General features: G+C 30.6%; 2 protein-coding genes across 2 annotated transcripts in view; both read right to left on the bottom strand.

The window, feature by feature from the left end:
* LOC107466157 (magnesium transporter MRS2-I) overlaps nt 1–2,181 on the bottom strand; it is a 6,436-nt gene extending 4,255 nt beyond the window's left edge. The window contains exons 1-4 of the mRNA XM_016085138.3: nt 1,414–2,181; nt 1,275–1,304; nt 399–552; nt 64–185 (exon numbers count right to left, since the gene is read on the bottom strand). Coding sequence (XP_015940624.1) covers nt 64–185; nt 399–552; nt 1,275–1,304; nt 1,414–1,662 — 555 coding nt within the window. The 5' untranslated portion in view covers nt 1,663–2,181. The remainder of the gene's footprint in view (nt 1–63; nt 186–398; nt 553–1,274; nt 1,305–1,413) is intronic.
* A 3,026-nt stretch (nt 2,182–5,207) lies between these two features.
* On the bottom strand, nt 5,208–5,879 carry LOC107466151 (uncharacterized GPI-anchored protein At4g28100-like). Its single transcript, XM_016085135.3, has one exon. It carries the CDS (start codon nt 5,877–5,879, stop codon nt 5,208–5,210), a length of 672 nt encoding a protein of 223 aa, XP_015940621.3.
* Between the last annotated feature and the right edge of the window lie 5,097 nt (nt 5,880–10,976).

Raw genomic sequence — 10,976 nt, 5'->3', positions numbered from 1 at the left:
TTTCAGCTCAGAACCAAAATTAAACATAAATAAATAAAATAAGGAGTTCAATTATATATGTACCTTAGAGGTAAGTTCATCCAATGCAGGATAAGCAGCCATCTCCAATTCTGTTGTACGTGCCGCAAGGAAACTACAAATGGCTTCTAAAGCAACCTCCAAAGCCCGAAATTCAAAGGGTGACTCTGCATTGCTTAATCTAGAACATTCAGATGCCAAGGAAAAATAAAATAAAAAATGTTGGAGAAGAATAAATTTAATATCTAGTATATCAATGCTCATTCACAAATAACAAGGTCACGAGATGATGCAAATAGAAGGATAAATTTCCCTTAGAAGCAGAAAAAGTCAAAATGTTTGACATCATATTGCCATGCTTCGTGTATAATGTAACGTACCATCTTCTTCAGCTCCTTCCATATCAAGTTGACCAACATTGTACTCTTTACCATCCGCTTCTTGTTGATGACCAGAACCTACTTGAGGAAGTCGTCTTTGCAGTTCCTCGACAACAGGGACCACGTTATCATCCGTTGGATCTCGCAGTAATACCTATCCAATAATCTAAATACAGTTACAATCCAGAAACAGATATCCATCTCAATCTGTATAAACAGTCTGTTCCACACAGGCAAAAGGTTGATATTTGATACACTGATCACAAATACACAAACCAGGTCAGAGAACAACGTAAATGAATTTGATGAGGCTGACTTCACAATATTCTAGTTGTATCAAAACCTGTCTCCCAAAAGTTTAAACTATTGGATGGAGGTATTTGAATGCTTTTATATCTAACATGTCTTCACACCGAATGCTGGGAATCAATTTATACTTAGAAGAATAGGGAACAACAAGGATCAAATAAGTTCATACTATGTCATAAAGCTCGCTCTCTCTCAAATACTTAAGTTATTGCGTGGAAGCACATGAACGATTTTATATTTAACAAGTAGTCCATATAAAAACAGCAAGAATATTGTGACCCGTGCAGCTAGAACAAATCAAATTCTTTCAGCTTTAGCCGATTGGTATACTGAAGAGACAAGTATATAAAACATTTATTGGTCTCTTGTAATACCAGTTGACAAGAGAACATATATATTTTAAAGAAAAAAGTCTCATGGTGAGAAATTGCTTCACAACCAGTTTTTCTTCAATTCAACACACCCTGATGTAAACTCCAGAAATAAGTTTCAACCAACTATCAGAAAAAGTCAACCCCAAAAAAAATCACAGAAAAAAAAAACAATTAAATAATCTGACTAACTAACCTCTTCAGCGGTGATAATTGCCTTGATATGCTGGGAAAAAAGAAAAAAGCAAAACCAAATCAATAACAGAGAACAAATTGCATCTCGAAAAACCATTAAAACAAAAAGAAGTAAAGAAATGATAATAAGTTTAGGGCACCTCCAAGTTAAGAACAATGGCCTTCTCACGACCAAGTATGGTGGAAGGGTAAGAGAGCAAGGGATCAAGGATCCTGAGATCACGAGCGTGAATCTGAACCCTGTGCATGATGGCGTACTTGTCCACATCAAGAAGAGACCCTTGCCCAGATGCATCGAACAGAATCCAACTTCGCGATGACTGCGTCTTCTTCTTCACTAACGCCATCGCCTGCGGGTCCGCAGGGACTACGCTCCCGTCCCTTGCCATCCCCTTTCCTCTCTTATCCTCCACCAACGCAATTCACATGCCCCAAAAAACAACACCTCAATTTCCAATCTTCAATGCCCAGAAACAAATCAGAACTTTTCACAAACACCTTGAGCTCAATGCAATTCACCAGCTATACAACACAACCCCCTCTCGCGCATTTCATCAAACAGCCTATAGGGTACACGAGTCACGCCTCAAAATTCGAGTTTTCTTTCTTCCCAGTTTTCAACCACTATACTGAGGAATCAGATTCCCCAGAAGAAAAGAAAAATGCCCAAAACAATAATAGCAGTGTATTTTATTTGAAAAAAACACATCACCCTTCTATTGGCATCTGTCTTCATGAAAGAAACAAAGGTACGATTATGTGGGTGTTCTGAATTGATTTGTATATTCCTGTTTATACACTAATTAGCTTTGTCTTGTACTTTTGTTTTAGTTTCAACGAAGGGATGAATAATAGCGTGTGGCTGATTAAATATATGAAAAGGAGAAAAAAGGAAAATGGAAATAAAAGCATGGCCATGAATAAGAATAAGGATGAAGAAAGGTTATTAGTAGTTAGTAGTAGCAAATATATGAACGTCACGGTTTGCTGAGGGCGTGGGTGCGGGGCGGCGCACGGTTAGTGATGTGGGGCCTGTGGGCCTTAGCCAATGAGATCATGACACGTAAGACGCAAGAAGTAGAAGATCTGTGATATTGGGACCCACACTGACATATACGTACGGCGGATCCTCATTGTTGGTCTTGCCTTATAGGCCTATACTGTTTGTCTTAACATGAATACATCTTCTCAATTTTTTTAATTATTTGATAAAATATCATTTTTATTTTATATTTTTAAATAAAAAATATATTAAAAATATTAAATAATAAAAAAAGTATATTTTATTAAACAATTAAAGAAAAAAGTGAGAAGATTCACTCCCTGTGAGTCAGTTCCTGTCATTTTTTTTGCAGTTTATTTTATTGAGGTTTAAGGAATCTTTAGGCACTTTGGTCTATTAATTACTGTTGCGATCTCAGTGTTATCGATTATTACTATGTTTATTCGAAGAAGATTAATTGATTTGTGATTTATTTCTAAGAGAATGAGATTTACAAAATATGTAGAATAAACATTATACAACTAACATGACGATCAATATTTAATATTAAAATTTTTAAATTTTTTAAATTTAGAACATTTAAAATTTGACAAATATTTATTTTTAATAAGTTTTATACTGAATTTATTTAAAAATTTGTTATAATATTAATTGAAATTGAATCTTTAAAGTGTTAGTTTTTTAGTATTACTCTAATTTTATTTTTCAATTAAAACAATAATATTTTAAAAAATTGAATTATTAAACACATTTATTACTTATTTCCAAACTCGAAGGAGTTCCTTTATAGTGAAGAAAAAGGTATTAAATTTTAAATATTTTATTATTAATTTATTATTATATGATTTATTATGTAGGAGTTATAATCATATAAGATTTTAAATTAGGATGAACTACCTTTTTTTAATTTTTAATGTTTAAGTTAAGTTCTAATTCTGTTCTTCACATTTAAAATGTTTAATTTTTTGGTTGGTATTGGAGTGGGTCTGCTGTCAAAGTCTATAACTCACGCAATAGTTACTTGTAGTTGTGTAAGCAACTGTTTGGTTGGGAGGAGCGGGAGAATTGGCTTTGACGTCAGCTTGTTCCGGAAAAGCATAAGTTTTTGGCTTGGTTGTGTCTTAAGNATCCTTTGGATTTGAAGAACTGGTTCTTGTATCATAGCAGAGAGCATCCGTTCAAGTTCTTTTCGGGACTTTGGTGGATATAGCGAGCAAGGAATAATGACATATTTAATCCCCATGAAACTTGCCCTCCGGAAAAAGTGATTTGTCTGGCATTAACTTCAGAAAAGGAGCTTAGGAATATTTTTGAATTACAACGTATGTCCCTTCCCTCTACTCTAAATGGTTTTTGGAATCCCCATCCATTGGTACTTTTAAGATTAATTGTGATGCTAATTATTTTGGTTCGGGTGATAGTATTGGTTTTGCTTGTGTTATTAGAGATTGTAATGGGAGTTGGCAAAGGGGGTGTTTGGGAATGATTGAGAGTAATAGTATTCTTCAAGGAGAATTGTTTACTATTTGGAGAGGATATCTCTTAACTTGGGATGTGGGTCAACGAGATGTTATTTGTGAGACGGATTGTGTGGAAGCATTTAATCTTGTTACTCAAGATAGTTTTGGGTTTATTGATCCATTGGTGCTCAAAATAAGAGATATCATGCATTGGAATTGGCGTGTTGACTTTCGTTTGATTATGAGATATGCAAACACGGTGGCAGATACTATGGCAAAGATGGCGATGAAGTTACAACTTTCGCATGTGGAGCTTCTTTCACCTTGGGAAGAGTTTAAGAGTAGTCTTAAACGGGACTGCCCCTCTATTTAAGCAGTTCCTTGTTTTGTTTGTTTTGTTTTTCTTTGTTTAATTTATTTCAGTCACCAAAAAAAAATGTTTAATTTTTATTTTAAACATTTTATTTTACTTTTTTTTAGTCATTTGATTAAAATTAAAATTTTTTTCTAAAAATATCTTTTTTTATTGTCTTTTTTTTCTTTTTTTTTTATTATTTTTATTCAATTCTTAAATTACTATAACTACTACTATAACTATTATAATTATAATTTTTGTCACTATTTAAATAAAAATCATAATTAAAAAAAGAATATTTTTTAAAAAATCGTTAATTTTAACCAAAAGTTTAAAATAAAATGAAATAAAATATTTTTAAAATAAAAATAAAACTTTTAAATATTAAAAATAAAATTACGACTTAATTTAAATATTAAAAATTAAAATAGTATTTTATCCATTTAAAGAATTCCAATACATGAATATAAATTATAGAGTCTGAAAGTTTTTTGTTTAGTGTTTTTTTCACGTAAAATTTTATATAATAATAACAATGCATCACATGTGCGAGGTTTGATTTTGAGTTGTATTTATTGATTCATGTACTAATTTTATAGTTATGCTATACACATAAATTTTTTAGTAAAAGATAAATAGGTCTCTGATCTTTTAAAACGCGAACATTTTTGTCCCTCAAAATTGAAAAATACATTTCGATCCTCCACGTTTTAAAACAGCCGACAATTATACCCTTCCGTCCATTTTGGGTCAAAAACGGCAACGGAGCCAGCTGACATGGAGGGGCAGTGAATGACGTGGCCGTTACAGTTGCTGAGGTGGATTGGGACGAAATTTTAGTGGACAAATTCGTCTCTAAAGTGCCAAACGATGCCGTTTTCACCAGTGAACCGTATTTCATCCAAACGGAAGGTGGAAGTCATGGCCGCTGCTTATGCGATCATCCATGATGACTGAGGGGGGTTCTAAGTCAACATCAACAAACCATGAAGAAGATCAACATCAATAAAATAAACTCAAATTCATCATATTTAAGAAAGATTCATCAAATTCTAAGTCAAAATAACGAATCAAACAACCCCAAATCAAAACAAAAACTTCCTTTTTTTATCTATTTTAGGAAAAGATTAATAGAAAACTGACCCTGTAGAGTGTGTTCAAGCACTTGGAGCAGCCACCAAGACCAGGGAAGCCTTTGACATTGTTGGTTCTACTGATGCAATTCTTCTCTAACCTTCTCACAATTTTATCCCCAACAAGTTCACCATTTTCATTAACTGAAAATGCATCTGGGCAACTCAGAGGGTGAAGCCTTATCCCACAGAAGCAGAACACAACATCACATGTCTCATTGGGTCTTTTCAGCTGAATCCCTCTCACTTTCAGTGCATTCTCTAAGTCATTCACACATGTTTCTGAGTCATCTGGTAACAATGGCATCTCATATGATGATGATGATGTGTGGGTATGGCTATGGGTTAATGCAGTGGAAGAATATGCAGAGTATAACCATGATGCAAGAACAGAGCAGCACCGTGTGTGAGGGAGCTCCATGTCAGAACCACCACCACTACCACCTCCACAAGCATTCTTTATACCGTCAAAGAGTTCATCTGAGAGTGTCAAGGGACAACCTTTGACATCAGATTGTTCAGAAAATGCAAAGATTGTTGCTGTTGATGGATGAGATTGGCCTGGGCCTGAGCTTGTGTTTGGAAGGATGGGCTTAAGGGTTTGAAGGGTTGTTGTTGATGATGAGTCATTGCACATGCAGCAATGGAAGAACATGATAATGCAGAAGAGGAAAAGGGTTAGTGGTAGTGGAGTTGACATGGTGTTTGATGAAATGTTTATGAGAGAAAAAGAAAGAAAGGGTATAATTGTCCACTAACATTTCGTCTCAATCCACCTCAGCAACTGTAACGGCCACGTCATTCACTGCCCCTCCATGTCAGTGGCTCCGTTGCCCTTTTTGGCTCAAAATGGACGGAAGGGTATAATTGTCGGCCGTTTTAAAAAGTGGGGGATCGAAATGTATTTTCCAATCTTGAGGGACGAAAATGTCCGCGTCTTAAAAGGTCAGGGATCTATTTGTCTTTTACTCTAAATTTTTTACTTTACACACGTCTTACAAGTTGGGCCAAATTTAATAAAAGTTACGCTAACTCAAAAAAACATGTTAACACGCGTATCATGTTTCCAAAGCGCTCTCTAACTATTATGAACAACTATTCTTCTTCTTTCTCGATGAAAATCATAGCTGTCATTTTTTTTCGCGTTTCTCCTCTTCCTCCTCTTCTTTCTTCTTCTTCTCCTTTTTCTTTATGTTTCTCTTCCTTTTTCTTCTCGTGTTTCATCTTTATCGTCGTGTTTCTCCTCCTTTTTTGATTTTGCAACATTATGCGTTTTTTTCTTCTTTGTTTAATTTTTTCCTCCAAAAAAGAATTATGAGAATATAAAATAAGAAGATGAAGAAGAAGAAGAAACAGTAGAAGATGAGGAGGAGGAAGATGAAGAGTTCTGAACTATGCAGAACTTATCAGAATAAAAATACACCCAAATATCTTCGTTTTACACCCAAATATCTTCATTTTACACCCAAATTTGTTGCAAATACATAAATAATTTATGCTACGTGTACACTAAAATCAACAACCAAAGTCAGCCACTAGTATAAAATACATACTGGAATACAAATAATCCATTGAAAATAAATTAAAGCACACATGTATTTATACACGAATACATTGGTGGCTAATTTTAGTGGCTAATTTTAGTGTACAAATAGTATTTTTGTACAGAAAAATGTTTCCTCTAATGCTGCATTTTTTTCTTCTTCTTTTCCTTATTTTTTTCTTTCTTTTAGTTAAATGAATGTAAGTTCATCATCTTCTAAGTAATTTTGCAGTATTATGTACTTTTTCTTCTTCTTCTTTTGATTTTTTTTTAATTCTTGTTAAGAAAATAAAACAAGAAAAAACTTGAGAAGGTAAAACAAAAAAAAGATGAATAAGAAAAAAAGAAGAAGAAGATGGTGATGATGATAAAAAAAAAAAGAAGAAGCAGTAGAAGATGAGGAGGAGGAAGAGGAAGAGTTCTTAATTATGCAGAAATTATCAGAATAAAAATTCATCCAAATATCTTCGTTTTACATCCAAATATCTTCATTTTACACCCAAATTTTTTGTAAATACAAAAATGAGTTATGCTACGTATACACTAAAATCAGTTACTAAAGTCAGCTACCAGTATAAAATACATACTGGAATATAAATATACATTGAAAATAAATTAAAGCACACATGTATTTATACACAAATACATTGGTGGTTGATTTTATTGGCTGATTTTAGTGTACAAATAATATTTTTGTACAGAAAAATATTTTCTCTAATATTGCATTTTTTTCTTCTTCTTTTTCTTATTTCTTTCTTTCTTTTAGTTAAATGAATGTAAATTCATCATCTTTCAAGTAATTTTGCAGCATTATGTGTTTCTTCTTCTTCTTCTTTGTTTGATTTTTTGTTTTTATTCTTGTTAAAAGAGTAAAATAAGAAGAAATTTGAGAAGGTAAAACAAAAAGAAAAAAATGAATAAACGAAAAAAGAAGAAGAAGATAGTGATGATGATAAAAAAAAAAAGCAAAAGATGAGGAGGTGGAAGAGAAAGGGTTTTAAATTATACAGAACTTATCAGAATAAAAATACACCCAAATATCTTCGTCTTACACCCAAATATTTTTGTGTTACTCCCAAATTTGCTGCAAATACAGAAAAAATATTTTCTCTAATGCTACATTTTTTTCTTCTGAATTGAACCACATCTTAACCACTTGATTGGATTCAAAACAATAAAAAAAATTTTGATTTTCCTACTTCAAATTCAACTGGGGGATTTGTCTTCTCGATCAGAGATATTTTTAATTTTCATTTTTTCTCTCTGCTACATGTAATCAATTGATTCTTAATTTCGTTTTCATTTTTATTTGTGCTCCAAACTCTTGTAGAAAAACCTACAGCCTTCGCATAATCTTTGTAGAATTTTACAGCATCTTCAAGGGTGTTAAAAGTCATCCCAACCTTGGATACAAACTACTCATCAACACCACAGATTTGCTTCAAAATACACCATATTAAAACAAGCATATATAAACTATAGAATGCAAATACAACTATAAAACCATCATAAAAAATAACAAAAATCATATTCATGAATCATCAATAAACAGAAACTAAAACAATTCAACTAAAATAATAAGACAATTCACCCTCAGTGAGATGAAAAGTCATAAATTATAAATACACCCAATTTTTTCTAAAATACACCCAAATATTCTTAATTTACACCCCTGATATAAAATGTAGAAAATTCATTAGAACTAGTACATTAGATTCAATTCAAACAAAGAAAAATGAACAGCAAATTTCACAGACAAGATTTACACATTATTTAGCTACACAATCATAAGCTACTAACAGGATTCAAATTCTGATTCACTTATTAACTGGAATTAAACCACACCTCAGGAACTTCATTGGGTTCAAATTCAAAATATACTTCGTTCTAGTTCAGCTGATAATATGAAGTTGAATCTTCCATTATCTTTAAAACGATTTTAAAGCTTGATTTCAGAAATAATGGAAAACGAAAAAAAGAGAAAAGAGAACATAGAGAAAAACTTACGTAAACGACGAAGGANNCGAAGAGAGAAGGCAAAAAAACGCAGAAGGAATTCAAAAAAGAAACGAACAAAATCCTTTTGAAAAAGGAAGTTATATATTCGTGTGTTGATTGATCGAAAAATCTGTTAAGAAGGCGCGTGAAATATACGTGCCATAAAAAACGCGTTTTAGAAATTAAAAATTTTCAATACTTGTATGATTTGGATAATGAAAAGACTTATATGTAGAGATTAATTCCTAATTTTATAGATGTGAAAGTTCAATTTATGATTGAGGGATTGCAATCCCCAAGTTTTATAAATCAATTCATATATATTGCAGCGCCTTCAATGACATTGAATTCTCTTATTTTAAGTTTAGTTTTTATTTATGAAAAATACATTTAAAATTAGTTTATATTTTATTTACGAAAAATTATTTTTTATTATATTAGTTAATAATTAATTACAAAAAAGTATTATTACTATTAAAATTAAAATATCTATAAAAATATTTTTAAATAACTATAGCAAGTACTTATTATTACAACAATAATAAAGTTTTGTCTCACTAAGTGGGATTGGCTATATGAATTAAATGATGCCATTATATTTTGTCATGTATCATGTTTATAGAGAGATCGTTTACATGTAAATTTTGTTTGATCACCTCATGAATGATTTTCTTAAGTCTTCTTCTACCTTTCGCCCATTATCTATTTTCCATCTCATCCACCTCCTGACTAAGTGTTCTATCAGTCTTCTTCTCATATGTCACATATCCAAATCACTTGAGATGCAATTCAACCATCTTTATTGCACTCATTATGTTAAAATTTGTGATTGAATATCTTATTAACTTACTATTAGTACTTTAGTAGTGTCATGTGTGGATGGATATCACATAATTATTATAATGGATGAATGAATATCCTATATGGAAAGAATCAATAAATAAAAATGTATCTTAGATATAGTTCTTTTAACAAATTATATCAATTATATGACAATCAAACATAATTATTGACTTATTGTAATTAAATTAGAATTAAAGTATTGTATCATTAATTATAAAATTATTTTTAATTTTCAAATAGATCAATCCTATTCTATAGATATAATCCCTGAATATAATGAAACGTTATGACTTTAAAAAATTACAAAATTTTTAAATCAATTTTCTTTATTTTTTCTTAGCATCTAGTTTATTTTTCCGTACCTTGCATGAGATTAAATTTAATTTAAATTATACATATTATTAAATATTACTATAAATTATATACACAATTATTAAGGTAGGTTATACTTTGTCTTTTCACAATATTTATTTTTGCAAATTTTTTGTTATCTCTATTTGCGAGTTGTCTTATTTTAATTTTCTAAAATTATTAAAAATTTAGCTACTAAAAAATTTTGAATTATATAAAAATACTTAATTTTGATTTAATTTTCATATTCACAATATAATGAATTAGTCTATATAATTTATTATTTTGAAAAAATTATTTTTTTTAATCTTTGAAAAGAATATTTTTATATTTTTTAATAAAAATTATAAATATATTTAATTACTTTAAATTAAAATTTAATTTTAATATTTATCTACAACATTTATTAAAATTAGATCTTTTATATTTTACTTTAAGCTTTTAATTTTATTAAAAAAATTATGATTCAAAAAATTTAATTATTAAGTAAATTAACAAATTATCAATGTGTAAACATTAAATTGAGTAGATTTTTTTTTCAAATAAAGTATGTTAGTGTTATTTACTATTTCAACCCATAATATAATATGAAGTGGTAATTTAAGTATGACAAAATAGCATATTAACAACTCTTTTATGTGTGTAAAATTCTTAATTAAAGTAAAATGGCAATATACTTTATAACAAAAGAAAAACTAAAGTAATCATAAAATTTATACCAAAAATAAGAGATGTCAATAGAGCAAGACAAAAATCAGAATGGAAATGCCTCTAAGCTCTTCTTCCTGTCCTCGTCCTCAATCTCAGTTCTGGGAGAATATTACCTTCATTTTTATTATCTTGTGTTTTTCGCAGTTTTACTCATATTCGTATCCTAAAGTTTAAACTAAACCAGAATCAAGGTGACTATATCTAAGAGATCTAATATAATCTAACTCTTCGTTTTCTTTCTTAACACTCCATCAAACTCTAGGTAGAACAATCCTCAGCGCCTCCTCCATCTGCCAGAGGAATCTC

Source organism: Arachis duranensis, chromosome 9 (assembly GCF_000817695.3).
Source record: "Arachis duranensis cultivar V14167 chromosome 9, aradu.V14167.gnm2.J7QH, whole genome shotgun sequence".
Lineage (NCBI taxonomy): Eukaryota > Viridiplantae > Streptophyta > Magnoliopsida > Fabales > Fabaceae > Arachis > Arachis duranensis.
Note: the sequence above shows the minus strand (reverse complement) of the source record. Positions and strands in the feature narration are given on the sequence as shown.

Coding starts and splice junctions, on each gene's coding strand:
- LOC107466151 (XM_016085135.3), bottom strand. CDS start 5,879: ATGTTCTTCCATTGCTGCATGTGCAATGACTCATCATCAACAACAACC.